Raw genomic sequence first — 16,259 nt, 5'->3', positions numbered from 1 at the left:
CTTAAACATTGAGGGGGTTTCTTATCCCATGTAACAATCCCCAAGAATAAACATCAGTTCCTGTATAGGGTAATCAGGGAACCAACAACCATACTCCTTGAAGAACCCAACTCTTCGCACTTGTCCCCTCTATCCAGCCTGTATGGGCTAACTAGGTATCCTAAGGTGACCACTGCGGCTCCAAAACTGGCATGGTCACATGCAATTTTCAAAGACTATGTGTTAAAATTTCCCATTCGTGGAGAAAGCTTTTTCCTGAGGTTTCCTTCTTGTGCAGGGATATCAGCGTCCAGGACTCTCTTATCCTTGAGAAGACAGCATAATTTATCTAACAAGTAAATTTAGAAGAGTAACCGGGCATGCTTAACTCAATTTTGTCTCCTGTCCTCCTCGAGGGAGCAAACCTATTCGTGGAGAACAGAGACTTCCTCTGTGTCTCCAGGCACTCCCACCTGAGCAGCGGCCTCAGGAAAGCTCTGTCCACGAACGAGACTAACCAGCTCGGGCAGAAGCAGTAAGTTTGCTTGGCAAAGAAAATCACGCCTGGGACAGAGAGAGAACACAGGCGTCAGGTAAGGCACTTGCCTCGCACGTGACTGAGATGGTTCAATTGGGCATTGAACACCCTGGATTCAATCCACCTGGGCTCAATGCAAGGGTTTCAGCACATGGAATCCCTCGACTATTGCCAGGAGTGAGCCCTGAGCAGAGTCTGGAGTAAGCCCTGGGAACCACTGGGTGTGGTCTAAACGCCCCCATCAAAGAGAGAGAGAGAGAGAGAGAGAGAGAGAATAAGAGGAAAAGAAAATCATAACTATATTCTTACCTTGAGTGATTAAAAAACTAAGTTGTATTTTACTAAGTAATTGTTTCTTTACTTATTTTAACTTTTTTGCTTCTGTATTTTGCTTCTGTATTTATTGTCTATTTTCTCAGAGAACAGAGAGCAGAGTAGAGGGGCTATTTACGGGATACTTTCCAGCCTCCAAGAACTAGGCAACTTCCAAACAGTGGCCACAACTCAGTCGTCTACTCACTTCTAAAGCAAGCTCTGGGGGCCGGAGCGATAGCACAGTGGGTAGGGCGTTTGCCTTGCATGCGGCCGACCCGGGTTCGATTCCCCGGCATCCCATATGGTCCCCCAAGCACCGCCATAATTCCTAAGTGCAAAGCCAGGAGTAACCCCTGAGCATTGCTGGGTGTGACCCAAAAAGAAAATAAATAAATAAATAAAGCAAGTTCTGACAGATTATAAACTTCCTAATTTGATTTTATTCAAATTGTGTGGGGCACAGATGAGGGTGGGGGGGGGATGTTTTAACTTTCCCACTAGAGAAGAAGAAAAAAGAAGTGACTGAGCAGTTAACTAGGATCTTCAATTACAGCAGTCAGGAATACGACTCAGACCTTCTGCGACATAAAAGTTGATTAAAAATACCTGGATCCCAGAGGACATTCCTACCACATATACATACCTATGGCTACTTGGGAAAAGGTTTTCTCGGAGCCAGTCATGTCCTGATGAGCTTTCTTCCATTCATAAGCTCTCTCTGGATTTCAGGGAGGCTCAGAACAGGAAGTGAATTAAAGAATGGGTATCCATTTGTTAATCATTTTCTTTCACTCACTCTTACAAAACCATTTCAAGAATGAAAAGCAGGAAGAACAATAAAATTTGCTCTCCGACATGGTTACCTTCCTCTCCCAAGCAATCCCCCCCTTCCCATTCTATTTCCCTTCGGAAGAAAGGAATCACATAAATTTAATAAATAACCAATCTTGGGAGCTGACAGAAAAAAATTCACAGGTCATGGCCCAAACTCAAAGGGCTTCCTGAGCACTCACAATAAACCCTCTCTTACTGTAGAAGCTGTTGCTTTTCCTTCCGTCATTTAGATTAGAAATTCTGGGAACCGAAGACATTATTATTAAAAAGAATTTAATTGGTATATCAGAGAATAATCACTTATTTTACATAAAACTGGATAGATATTTTTAAATAGTTTTGTCAATTTTATATTTAAGTATCCCTTCTGTTCAAATGCCATCCACATGAAAGTTTCAAAGTTAACTTTTCTTTAGACATTTGCCATCCAAATATCAAGAAAACAAAACTGACTTAACTCATCTTGGTATTTATATATTGCCATTTGAGGGAACTTTTTTTTATTTTTTATTTAAAAATAAAGTACAACAAGTTAATACTGTAAGTGGCCCAAATGAGCAGCAATCTATTTTTAGGAAATCCCTATACATACAAACACACATATGTAATATACTATGTGTAAAACAAATAAAAATACATATATTTTTGTAGTTACAAATGAGGGGGAAAAACAAAATGTTGGAACAAGTTGCACAGCAACTTGAAACAAAAATTATACAAACTTTAAAAAAAAGCTGTGGGGATCTTCTGACCAGAAAATAAAGATCTATGATCATGCATAGCATAGTCTGAACAAATTAATATGATTTCCAAACTCTGCTGCCTCTTCTAAATCTAAAAGAAAGCATAAGAAATATGTTTGTTAACTTAAAACATCTGTTCCTACCACAAGAATATGAATAAGAATGAAACTGCATATGGATTATTCAATTATTCTAAGACATAAATTCCCAAATAGGAAAGTGGCACATCTCATTATGATGGGGAATTTATAAAAACCCAGCGAGGAGAAAAGAATCATCTGAGGCTCTGAGAGTCCAATTCTCACCACCTGGCAGCTCTCAGTACAGAAGTGCTCCCTGTGCAGAAACGGAGGGAGGATCCTCCACTCTGGAATCAGATTCGCTTTTCCCCTCTTGGAGCTTCCTGAGACAGAAACCCAGATCTCTCCCCTTCAACCTACACACATCAGAACCCAACTTCCGAGAGTCCAGGAAGTGATCTATCAACTCACCGCTGCCTCCTTTATGATACTGGCCAGTCTGCGTCAGCGTGAATACCCTTCGTTAAAGGACACTCGTTATAAGACGGAAATTATCCCAGCACTGAATACAGTGATGATTCTAGTGATTCTCAAGAGGGCATGAGGGAGAACAGTTTTTGTACCATAATAAGCATATTTTTAACAAAGAGCAGCCTCTTCCCTTTAAAGGAGCAATAGCAGAGCGGGTAGGGCATTATCCTTGCATGTGACCGACCTGGGTTCGATTCCTCGGTCCCTCTTGGAGAGACCAACAAGCTACCGAGAGTATCTTGCCCGCACAACAGACCCTGGCAAGCTACCTGAGGTGTATTTGACATGCCAAAAACAGTAACAAGTCTCACAATGGAGATGTTACTGGTGCCCGCTCGAGCAATTTGATGAGCAACGGGATGACAGTGATACAGTGATACCTGGTATTTTAAAGTAAATGAAAAAGAATCAGAGGCATTAAAAAGTGATGAATTCTTGTTAGGTTACAACAGCAACAACAATGGGATATTCTAGAGCCAGAGATATAATACAGGGGGTGAGGTGCTTGTTTGCACATGGAAGTCCCAGGTCGGATTCCCTGCACCTCAGATGGTCCCTCAAGCGCAGCCAGGAGTGATCCCTGAGCACAGACTCAGGAGTGAGCCTGAGTACCGCTGGATGTGACCTCAAAGCAGAAACATAACCAAATGACAAGACAGCCCATAGCACCCAATGGTATTCTTTCACTTTTTTTTAAAGTTATTGATTAAGTTTCCGTGATGTACAACACTGTGCATGATGGTTTCTCCTGTGCGCAATTCCAATGCCACAACTATCACCAGTATTCCCACCGCCCCGATGGCATCTTTAGGTAAAGTGTGAACTAGCTGGTATCACTGCTGTTCCTCTGAGAATCTTCACAGGGTGACCAGTATTCTCCACCACCACAGTTGTTAAGGTTAGGGTGTTGTACAGTAACCACTGACCTAAGTTACTTACATTCACTAAGAGTTATGGGGAACTTTGAGAACTGAGTAGGAAAATTTTGAAACTTTCCTTCATACCCCTAAACATAAAATATCTTGAACATGTTGATGAACAAAGATGCAGTCTTATATCTTTTTGTCTCTGAATAAGGGAGTTGTTATTTAATGTCAGATTTTCAATTTTTAAAAAGCAATGCTCAGGGTGGGAGCAATATTCCGGCAGGTACAGCGCCTGACTTGCCCAGGTTTGATTCCCAGAATCCCCTATGGTGCCACAAGACTGCCAGGAGTGATTCTTGAGCACAGAGCCAGGAGTAAGCCCTGAAGCAGGGCTGAGTGTGGCCCAAAAATAAGTTAGTGCTATAGCACAGTAATTTTCTAAGGTGCTAGGACTGAAGAACTGTGTCTTCCTTAATCTAACTCTGTACGCCCTAATCTATTGCAAGATCTACTGCTTAGACCTCACATTCTCAATTTTTTTCTGCCACAATATAAATAGTGGAAGACAATCCCACAAGTATAAAAGACACTGACAAAATACCACTCTAGGTAAATGCAAATCAAAAAAAAATAAGATAATGCCTCTTGGGGCCGGAGCGATAGCACAGTGGGTAGGGCATTCGCCTTGCAAGCGGCCGACCCGGGTTCGATCCCAGGCATCCCATATGGTCCCCCAAGCACCGCCAGGAGTAATTCCTGAGTGCAAAGCCAGGAGTAACCCCTGAGCATCGCTGGGTGTGACCCAAAAAGCAAAAATAATAATAATAATAAGATAATGCCTCTTGTATGTTGGGCTAGTGGTTATCTAAAAGAGAAAAGACTCTGAAATACAGCACAAGTATAAAGCACATGTTTACAAGTGCGAGGCCCAATGCTTAACGTGGGGGTAGCACACATTCCCCACCCACCACTGCCAGGTGTGGCCCTTATGGGCCCAAACATCACTGGGGACAAGTGTCACTGGAAGTCAGCCCCAAAACAATAAAAAAATGATAATTATTGGCAAGAATAGAACAAAAAAACATATGTATGTATACATAAACATATATATGTATGATATATACCATGTAGTTACATATAGTATATAGTGTATGTGTACAATCTGTAACTGTACCCTCACGGTGACTCACTAATTAAAAAATAAATAAATATTTAAGAATTAAAAAATAAAATAAAATAAAAATATATATTAATGTGTAATATATTTCATACATTAATATAATAATGGTATATATCAATATATATTATATTCAAGCAGTCACCAGTAATATCTTCTCATTGAGAGACTTATTGTTACTGTTTTGGGCATATCCAATACGCACGGGTAGCTTGCCAGGCTCTGCCGCGAGGACTCAACACTCTCAGTAGCTTGCTGGGCTCTCTGAGAGGGGCGGAGGAATCAAACTCAGGTCGGCCGCGTGAAAGGCGAACACTCAACCGCTGTGCTATCGCTCCAGCTCATATATATATATATATATTATATTATTGGTGAGAATATAAACTGATACAACCTTTATAGAAAACATAGAGATTCCTCAAAGAAATTGTTGGGTGTTTTTTTTTCAATTTTTTGGGGGGTCACAACCAGCGATGCTCAGGGGATACTCCTGGCTCTGCACTTAGGAATTTCTCCTGGCAGTGCTAGGGGGTCCATATGAGATGCCGAGGATCGAACCCAGGTCGGCCACGTGCAAGGTAAACGCCCTACCCGCTGTACTATCATTCTGGCCCCCCTCAAAGAAATGGTTTTTTTAAAAATAATAGAACTAACCACTAACCACTTAGCAATCCCACTCTGGATATATATCCAAAGGAAATGATACCAGATCTTGAAGAAATAGCTGTACCCTCATGCCCATTGCAAATTATTCACAATAACCAAGACATAGAAACAACCTAACCACAGAGAGAAGAATGAACAAAGACAAATGTGAGATATATTGCTCAATGCTTAAAAAGAAGATCCAGACAGGGGCAGGTGATGCAAGAAGACAAATACCACGTGATCACACTCACTTTTATATAAGTTATACTCAGAAAGAATAGACTCACGGGGGGAGAGGGGTGCCAGGGAGGAAACTGTTAGTCAAGCACTATAAAGCTTAGATTATGCAAGATAAACAAGTTCTAAAAATTCTAATGTACAACAATATGACCATAGGAAACAATACTGTATTGTACACTTGAAACTTGCTCTGTCAATAGACTGGAAGCATTCTCACCATCCAAAAACACTGCAGAAGTAACAAGGTGAGGTAATGGATAGGATAATCAGCTTGAATGTGGTGATTGTTTCACAATGCACGCGTAAATCCATCTTCCAAGCCAAAACAAAAACCAACTTTTAGACTCTCAGACCAACGACTGGTCACCTGATGAAAAGGAGATGGAAGCAGGAGGCGGGTGATGGATAAATCAGGACCAAGGTAAAACTGTACGGTGAAGTGACTGACAGAAGCTGGCTTTCAGTGGGGAATTCATGAGGTAAAGACACGTGCAGTTTTTTAATGATGCATACCTGGATCATGGGATTCAATAACTCAGCGTCATTTCAATTCAAAAAATCATCAAGCTGTACCTCTTAAATACCCTGGAGGAATGACTCAGGGGCCGAGGACACCTGCCTCGCAACTGAACTCAATCCTTGGTACTGCGACAGCGGCTGAGTGCAATCCTGGCAGCTTTGTCTGAGCCTGGCAGCTGTGTTGTCTGCAAATCCTGGGGCTGCTGTGATTTCTGGCTGCACCACAAAGGGTGCCTCAACCCACAGCAAGCACACATGAGAGCTAGCACAACTAAAGGGGCACAACCCTCCATGCACACAAGGGGCTGGGTGCACCAGGACGACAGCCTGGGGTCTAGCCAAGCACCACAACTGAAACTTCACTGTCGAGCAGCCACTTCAACCAAAAACAGTGTGAGCACCAAGGCCAGGCACATGTGCAACCCACAATCACAATAACACACAACAGTAAGAAGAAAAGGAAGAAGAGGAACAAATACACACACACAAATATACAAATATACACATAGACACAATTTTATCTATTTCATATCAGTAAAACAAAAAATTAATGGGATATACAAGATTGACTGCAGAACAGGTCTTATCAATACCTCTACCCTTCCTCTTCTATTCAAGAAAAATGGGGTTTATAGAACAAGTGTAACAGTAGAGGTGACTTCATAATGCTCAAATTGTATACACAAATATACAGCAAACTTAGATACCATAACAATTTTCTTATGACCTTCCACAAAACCATTAAGAGCAGTACAATGATCCTTCATTCACAGAGGGAACCATCCCCTAGACTATCCCCAGCTTAAGTACTAAAGCATATTAAGAAATTTTAAAGGGGCCGGAGCGATAGCACAGAGGGTAGGGCGTTTGCCTTGCACGCGGCCGACCCAGGTTCAATCCCCGGCATCCCATATGGTCCCCGAAGCACTGCCAGGAGTAATTCCTGAGTGCAAAGCCAGGAGTAACCCCTGAGCATCGCTGGGTGTGACCCAAAAAGCAAAAAAAAAAAAAAAAGAAAAGAAATTTTAAAGATCTAAACCTGCAGTCCAACATAGTAATGGAATCACATGTGGCTATTTAAATTTATAAAATTAATAAATATTAATAAAAATATTAATATTTTTATTATATTCATTTAAAATTTAAATAGCCACATGTGATTTAAAATTTAAAATTTAAAACTCCATTCCTTGGGGCTGAACCAACTCCAGTTCAGTCTGCAACACCACAAATATTCCCCCCAAACACTGCCAGGAGTGATCCCTGAGCTCAGAAGCAGGAGTAAGTGCTGAGTTAGCACTGAGCACAGCCCAGTGTCATCCAGAAAAAGGGAAAAAAAATCCGTTCCTCAAGACCTTTTTTAAGAACTCAATGACTACATGTTTGTGGATCCCAGACTGGACAACATAGCTGTGGAACATTTCCACCACGGCATAGAAAGTTCAACAGCACAGTGCTATGGAATCTTGGAGAGGGTTGAATCGAACTCATTCAACAAATTTAGAAACTGAGATCTCATTTCTCTCGTGACTTGGTGCTGCAAAGCCGGCCATGGCAGAGCCAGACCTACACCAAGACACCCCAATTCTCCATCACCCAGTCATCCAACCCGGGTTCAACCCAGATATCCACTTTGAGCATAGCCAGGAGTAACCCCTGAGTCAGGAGCCAGGTGCGCCCCAAAAGGTCTGAGCTGACCGTGGTAGGGGACCGGAAGGGGTGGGCTGAAAGGGGGATCATTCTGGTGGACAGTGTGGTGTTGGCATGTGTATACCTGAAACCCTATCATTCTAAAGTCTGGTGCCCCAAATTAAATAAACACAAAGTTTATTCTTTAGAGTGTGCTTTGAGAGGCCAGACTGATGGTCCAGTTGCTAGTGGGCTTGCCTTGCATGGGCTGACCTGGGTTCAGTCCCCTGAGCACCACCAGGAGAGCTCCCTGACTGCAGAGCCAGGAGTAAGCCCTGAGAATAGCCAGATATGACCAAAACCTGCCAGATCTGACCAGAAAAATCCAAAATCAATAAGTAAAATGTGCCTTCAAACGCCAGTGTCCCGTGAGTCACTTTTCAACATTTTTTGAGCAGAGTATTCCACATAGGAGAAGCCCAGGGAGACACTGTGTGGCTTCCTGGCTGCGCGTGCAGCGAGCTAAGGTATATCGAGCATTCTAGGTCACAAGCACTGCCCAGCGCTTCCCGCTGGCAGCCTCGCCCCCTCACAACAACCTGGCGAGGGAAGTGGCTCATCACTGCAGAAGTGTAAACGCTGTCCGGACAACCAGACCCAGGGAAAACTGCACTGAAGGAGCAAAAGGAGAAGAGTCGTTTGCTTGTGCTGATCGCTAGGAAAGTGAGATGCTTTTCCTCAAGATCAGTGGGGAAAAAACAAGAGATAGTAAAAATTTTAAGTTAATACACACACACACACACACACACACACATACACACTCACACACACTATTTGGGAGCAGAGAAGAAGTACAGGGCTGAAGGCTCTAGCCTTGCATCTGATTTGATCCCTAGCCCTTTATATGGTCCCTGAGTACAGTTAGAAGTAAGCCCTGAACACCGCAGTGTGACCCTAAGTGGGGGAAAGGTATTACCCTCCTCACACTCACTGCTTCTGCAACAGTCAAACAAATTAAAAAGGTAAGGGGACTTCTGGTTTAACACACAGACTTCCTTCCACAAGGGTGAGCTTTGAGAAGTGTGGGGCGGGGGTCTCACGTGCAAGGATACAGTGGAGTAAGAACACACCCTAAATCAATTATCCAGCATTTCTCCAGGCTTAGGATTTCCCTAAATATTGTCAGTTCCTTGTTAGTTTCTGACCTGAGGAATGAAAAAGGGAAACAGATAGAAAATACAGTGTTAAAGAAAAAAGAGAAGGCTGCCAGAGAAATAATAACACAGCGGGTAGGGCATTTTCCTTCCACGTGGCCGACTCAAGTTCGATCCCTGGCATCCGATGTGATCCTCTGGGTATACTGCCAGGAGTGATCCCTGAGCACAGAGCCAGGAATAACCCCTGAGCATCACTGGGTGTGACACCCCGGCAAAACAAAAGGAAAAAGGAAAAAGAGAGACAGCTGAAGATAAACTATAACTGAGAGATGGCAACATGTGGCCGAGAACCAAATCATCAGGGCACGTCGCCATGAATCCATCGAGCTCTCAAGAGTTGGGAGATTGGGGACAGAGGAGGGTTGCGTGTATATATAACACCCATATGTTTTTTTCCAAGATGGAATGACTCCTTAAACGTTCCTCGCATGGTGCGGTGAATTTAGCTCACACTCGTGCAGAAGCGCCCGAGTTCAATGGGAAGAGGTCAGCCGGGGACAGCTGGCTCTTGTGGGAGGTCAGGACAGAGACTGGCAGAGACAAGTGCATGACAGGTGCAGCTTGGAGGCTGGGGGCATCCATTCTGACGGGGAAAGAAGCCCGCTGCATTCACAGGCGACAAGCAGACGGGCTCGGGAAGGGACTTCGGCGTCAGATCCTCTCTCCCTACCACTGACTGGTTTGTGTACGTTTGAACAAGTGAGTTATACTTTGAGTTGGAGCTTCCTTGTCTATAAAGGCAACACCTCTTCCTTGGAATTGTTATTGAACGCATGGTAGCTGTTAAAGCGTTCGATACATACTAGGAGCCTAATAGCTCTCCCTTTCTCCTCCTTCTCTTAGTTGGTAAAAGGAAATAAAGAATTTTGTTGGGCTGAAAAGGACATAAAAACACTGCATTAGAGTGTCTTCACCACGTGGCCTTGATCTGCCCTCTCTTCATACAGGAGACTGCTGAGATCCTACGAGGTCACGTGCCTTGCTCAAGGTCACAGAGCTGGTTAGCTGGGCAGGAAGGAGGAAGAATCAAAGGGAGGTGTGACAATCTCCAAGAGCCATGAGGGTCCCGACCACATCTTCCAGCTTCCTGACTGGAAGCCACTGCACAAAACAGGAGGAAAGTTACCGTCTGGCATCTGACATCGGCCTGGGCCCACACGCACAGTCACCTGGCCTATGTTGAAAAAACACTTTCCGGAGAAATCTGATACTTGGTCATCTTCAACCAAGCCCACTCTTCATGTGTTTCCTCGTGGGGAAAATGGAATGAACTCAAACCATCACGCACATAGCCCAGTGTGGTCACCCACAAGACAACACGGTCTCTGCAGTCTCTCCTTGTTCTGGAATGTCTCCATGTTGAACTGACGGACTGGAGAAAGGGACAGAGCAGCCCGCCCTGCTCCTGGTAGCAGGCCCTCACCGCTACAGGGAACAACACTGCACTGGAGAGCTGAAAGCTGCTGAGAAGCTGTTTCACTTGGGGCACCCCGGAGGGGGCAAGTGAGGCCCCTCCCCGCCCCAAGGGACCCAGCCCCAGCAGCTGACAACCTCCAGAACTCAACTGCCGCCAAGCTCACGGCCACTCTCCACACACTCGGGCCGAGCCTCACCCATGAGTGGGCCTCTTCCTGGGCATCTCATACTTGACACCACTAATACTCCAAGGGTAGCGCACCATGTTTGACGGGGTTTGAAGGAGAAGGCAACAGGGCTGGAGCGATAGCACAGCGGGGAGGGTGTTTGCCTTGCACGCAGCCGACCCGGGTTCTAATCCCAGCATCCCATATGGTCCCCTGAGCACCGCCAGGAGTAATTCCTGAGTGAAGAGCCAGGAGTAACCCCTGTGCATCACTGGGTGTGACCCAAAAAGAAAAAAAAAAAAAGGAGAAGGCAACCAAGCTTAGGGGGAAATATATTTTTACAGATATATAATACATATTATGCATAATATATATATGCAAAAACACACAAGGCTCAACCTTTAACAACATGTTCATGATCCCTTATAGAAGGGCTTAACAGCCCCTGGGTGAAATACAACAATCTTCACACACTTTCCTCTAAGAAAATTTTTGGAGCATTTTCAGCAGTTTATTCATAATAAACAATACAAAATAAATAATTTCGCTTCCACTTTGGGGCAGGGGTTGGGGTTAGGGATGGAAACATCCAAAATATGGTGGTGGGAAGGTCTAATGGTGGTGGGATTGGTGTTCAAATATGAAATGTAATCAAATATTGTCAACTACTTTATAAAAATAAAATAAAATTTAAAAATAAAAAAAATAAAATAACCATTTCTAGATTTTTAAAAAAGAAAGTTGCTGAGAGCTGGCCTTTAAAAGTTATCACAAGAAAATAATTATGACTATACATGACTATGAATGTTCACTAAGTACACTGCAATGACCATTTCACAGTATATGCATACATCGGATCATTGTAAAACAAATATACATCAATGATATCTCAACTTATAAAAATAACAGATAAAAGCTAGCTTGAGGTTTCTGTTCTTGTTAAGTAAGCAATGGGTCTGCAACGGAAAAAAAAAATATGTAGTACATTTAACCACTTTAGGATTCCAAACTCTATTTCCCTTCTTTTATCTCAGTCTGTTCATACCAGAACAGGCCCAGACTCTGGTTTAACATATTAGCAATAACACTTAAACTTGAATAGATGACTTTTTTTTTTTATTCTCTCATCCAAAGAGAGCTGTGTAACCAGAAACACCTAGAATAGAATATAGATGTTCTCAAGGACTTTCCTTTCTATTCAATATGCATAAATGCACATTCACCCAATTTTATTACTGCAGGTGCAGTGTCTTTCTCCAAGACCACAGCACGGTGAGCAGAGAACAGCTCCAGTGAAAGCTAGCAATCAACTCCAACCACAGTGAACCACCCACCCACCCCCCAGCTTCAGTTCCTGAAAATGGGAAGAGAACCGAAAGGCGTCACCAACAAATCTGAACTCAAAATCTCTCTAGATTCCCATGGTTTTCCCGGGCTCTGACAGTTGTTCCCCTCACACTTAACCTGATAGCAAGCTTTTCGTGACTCACCTCTATGGCGCCTTCTTAAAATATTCCCCAGAGTTTCCCGAGAAACAAGAACACCGCTTCTCTTCACATTCAGCACTTTAATTAAACCATAACTCAGATTCTGCCACTCCTCAGTTCTCCGTCCCTCATTCAGCGGCTCACCCACCTGCCTAGACCCCCTAGGCCCTGCCCCTGTCCACTCTCCGGCCTCTCTCGGTGCAGCCCACACCCCAGTCACGAGCTTTATCAAAGACATCACTAGCTGTGCCCGCCCTAGGCTTCCCCTCCCCCCAACATTCAGAGCCGTGGCTCTAATATTCCCTCTTTCTGGCCTCTGTGCAAATGTCACCTCAGTAACTAAGGTTATCAAGGGAGGGAAGAATACAGGGGGTGGGAGGGATGGGACAGAGAACATTCACATACTGTGAAAATAAATAAACAAAATCTTTGCATCAAAAATAGAATAAGGGGCCAGAGTGATAGCACAGTGGGTAGAGCGTTGCCTTGCCTTGCACTCGGCCGACCCGGGTTCTAATCCCCGGCATCCCATATGGTCCCCCAAGCACTCCAGGAGTAATTCCTGACTGCAAAGCCAGGAGTAACCGCTGAGCATCGCTGGGTGTGACCCAAAAAAAGCAAAAAAATAAAATAAAATAAAATAAGGGGCTGGAGCAATAGCACAGCGGTAGGGCACTGGCCTTACAAGCGGCCAACCCGGGTTCAATCCCCGACATCCCATATGGTCCCCCAAGCACCGCCAGGAGTGAATACTGAGTGCAAAGCCAGGAGCAACCCCAGGTGTGACCCAAATAGCAAAAAAATTAAAAAATAAATTAAATAAAAGGGCCAGAGAGTTAGCACAGAGGTTAGGCCTTGCCCAGGCCAACCTCGGTTTGACCCTTGGCACCGCATGTGGTTTCTCAGGCACTGCTGGAGGTGATCCCTGAGCACAGAGCCTGGAGTAAAGTCTGAGCACAGCCTGGGTGGCCCCCAAACATGAAATAAAATAAAATGGTTGCCCTCCCCCTTTTATTCATCACTTTCCATCTTCTCCCCTCCATATCAGGTTAGGGCACTTCTCTGCCATCCTACAGACGTTATGCCTTAGAGGGCAACCCTCACGCGGGAGGTCTGTTCACGGATGCATTCCTGCTCCCTGGAACAGCAGGTCCACAGTTGGTGCTGAGTAAATATTGGTTTACTAAGAGTCCTCAGTGTCATGATATTCTGATTGAGCTGCATAACTGCAATAACGATACAACAGCACGAAGGAGGCTGAGGCACACAGACAGAGAGAGGCTTGGTAGGCAGAGAAGGAAAATGCAGGGGTGAGGAAGAGGCACAGATCCCAGCAGCCAGGAGTACCGGGCTGAACCAGGGCATGGAACTGAAAGACACGGGAACTACATTGAACACAAATTAATCAACGTCTCCCTTAGCTTAATCACCCTGACCTCTCCTCATAATTGATGCGTTCAATTATGTACAATCACAGCCAGCAACGTCAGGTATGGGGAAGTGTAGAGTCTGGATCAGGCTCAGCAGGAGAGAGAAGACAGCTTGTTTTGTTCAGTTACCTTTGAACAACAAATCTCTTAACTGCTCTCTTGCATGGCTATTCACCCAAAGAAGGAGAGGTCTGAAATAACACATGGTCTTCCCATTTCACTCATCTGTTGTTAAGTCTTAAATGCATTGGTAGCAATCAAAATATATTGACAAGTTATAAAAACATCTTATACAATCAACAATTCTCTTTATAACAATATGGACAACTGACTCATCTGTATTGCCTAATAATCTTCTCAAACTGCTGAGGAGGAGCGGAGAAATGGTCCAGCGGATAGGGTGCTTGCCTTGCACACAGCCAACCTAGGTTGACCATCCCACCCCACCCCATCCCCGCAACCCATGTGGCTCTCTGAGCACCACCAAAAGTGATTCCTGAGTGCAGAGCCAGGAGTAACCCCTGAGCATTTCCAGGGAAGGCCAAAAAAACAAATAATGAAAATGAAAAGCACTGTCACTGTCATCCCGTTGCTCATCGATTTGTTTGAGCGGGCACCAGTAACGTCTCTCATTGAGAGACTTATTGTTACTGTTTTTGGCATATCCAATACGCACAGGTAGCTTGCCAGGCTCTGCCGTGTGGGCTCCATACTCTCGGTAGCTTGCCAGGCTCTCCGAGGGGGTGGAGGAATCAAACACGGGTCGGCCTCATGAAAGGCGAAAGCCCAACCGCTGTGCTATTACTCCAGCCCTAATGAAAAACACTAGGACTCTAAAATGATTCCTGGGGCCAGAGAGAGAGTACAGGTGGGAAGGCATTTGCCTTGAAGACCCCTGATTCTGGCTTGATCCCTGGCAAGACATATGGTGCCCAGAACATAGCCAGGAATGACCCCCGAGCACAGACCAGGAATAAGCCCTGAGCACTGCCAGGTTTGGCCCACACACACACATACACACACACATACACACACAAAAAAAAAAAACAGAAAAAGGAAAGAAGAAAGAAGGAAAGCAAACAAAGGATAAGAATTTCTAAGTCTATGAAAGAATAAACAGGGGGGAAAGTAAGTCTTTAAGGAAGTGAAGTAATAAATAAAGCTTTAAAATAATTCTTTTTGATTCTGATTCTTTTTGGAAAAGGGGCCTCCCCTGCAATGCTCAGGGGCCTAGAGGCCATTCCCAGTAAGGCTGGGTTGGACAGGTCAACGGCTGGCTCAGGCAATGCAGGGTTAGTGCTCAGTCCAGCAGGGCTTGAGCTCAGACTCGTCCCTGGCCCTTAGTCTGATTCCCTAAGCAACAAGGAAAGGAAGGATAAAAGTTGGAATTGTCAGAGCCGTAATTCTAGTGCATAAAGTTCCAATTCAAAAGGATTACTGTGGGGACTGGAAAGATAGTCCAGCAGGCAGGACGCTTGCCTTGCACACGGCCAACCCAGGCTGGGAGCCTGGAATCCCGTATGGTAGTGACCCCTGAGCACAGAGCCAAGAGTAAGCCCTGAGCACCGCCAGGAGTGGCCCCAAAACAGGACAAAAAAAATATTATTGTGAGAATACCCAGAATTCCCTAGACTCTTGGATACACTATATATGTCTCACCTATTTCAACACAAGAATTATCCAAGATGACTTACTAATATCACTCATTTCAATCATGGGTTGTGATATAAATGAGCAATCTCTTTCCAACCATTTTGATTGTTTTTTAAAACAGCATTTATTAAACCAAAATCAAAAGTGGTGAAGAATGGCTTGTCACATCATTTATTGGAGTTGATGGAGTGTGGACAGCCTTTTCAATAAGGCCTTAACACACTGCTATGCACCATAGTACACTATTAATGAAAAGAAATGCATGAAACTTGCATCTGCTTCCCCCAAGTCAACCTGAAATTAAATTCAAAATCAATTCCACCTACATGGCAAAGGTTCAGAAATAAAATGTTAATCTGTTTGTTGCTGACCAATAGTTAGATGTATAATTCAAAGCAATAGTCAAGGATATTCCAGATTGTACTCAATATAATTAGCATCCTATTTCTGGAAGGGAGTTTAAAGAAAGAAATAAAGCAACAGGAAGATAAACAAACCATACCTAGGTTCATATCTGACAAAAGAATGGGGTCTAATTTTCTCTCTGATGGAAAAGACAAAGATGGAATGCAAATTATGTGTTGGGTGTTTGATCCTCCTTTCCAGGATCTGAGTATTTAAATGGAACCAGTTCACTCTGGGAAAAGTATCAAGTAATTGGGCATAATTGTGCAGGATGAGGAATAATACTCAAACTGTGAATGACAATAAACACATTTTACACTCATAGGGTCAACCCACTCACGAAATAACCTCAATCAAGCATTTCACACTCAAAAGAAATCAACCAAATATATGAAAAGTGACCTACCGCCAACAAGGAGCCCTTATAGACACAAGCACCTGTGGG

The 16,259-nt window shown here is 44.0% G+C and overlaps 1 protein-coding gene across 1 annotated transcript in view; it reads right to left on the bottom strand.

Moving 5' to 3' along the window:
* FRAS1 (Fraser extracellular matrix complex subunit 1) overlaps positions 1-16,259 on the bottom strand; it is a 523,736-nt gene that overhangs the window by 496,171 nt on the left and 11,306 nt on the right. The window contains exon 2 of the mRNA XM_055139083.1: positions 16,221-16,252. Coding sequence (XP_054995058.1) covers positions 16,221-16,252 — 32 coding nt within the window. The remainder of the gene's footprint in view (positions 1-16,220; positions 16,253-16,259) is intronic.

Source organism: Sorex araneus, chromosome 5 (genome assembly GCF_027595985.1).
Source record: "Sorex araneus isolate mSorAra2 chromosome 5, mSorAra2.pri, whole genome shotgun sequence".
In the NCBI taxonomy this organism is placed as follows: domain Eukaryota; kingdom Metazoa; phylum Chordata; class Mammalia; order Eulipotyphla; family Soricidae; genus Sorex; species Sorex araneus.
This window is presented reverse-complemented; position numbering and strand designations above follow the sequence as displayed.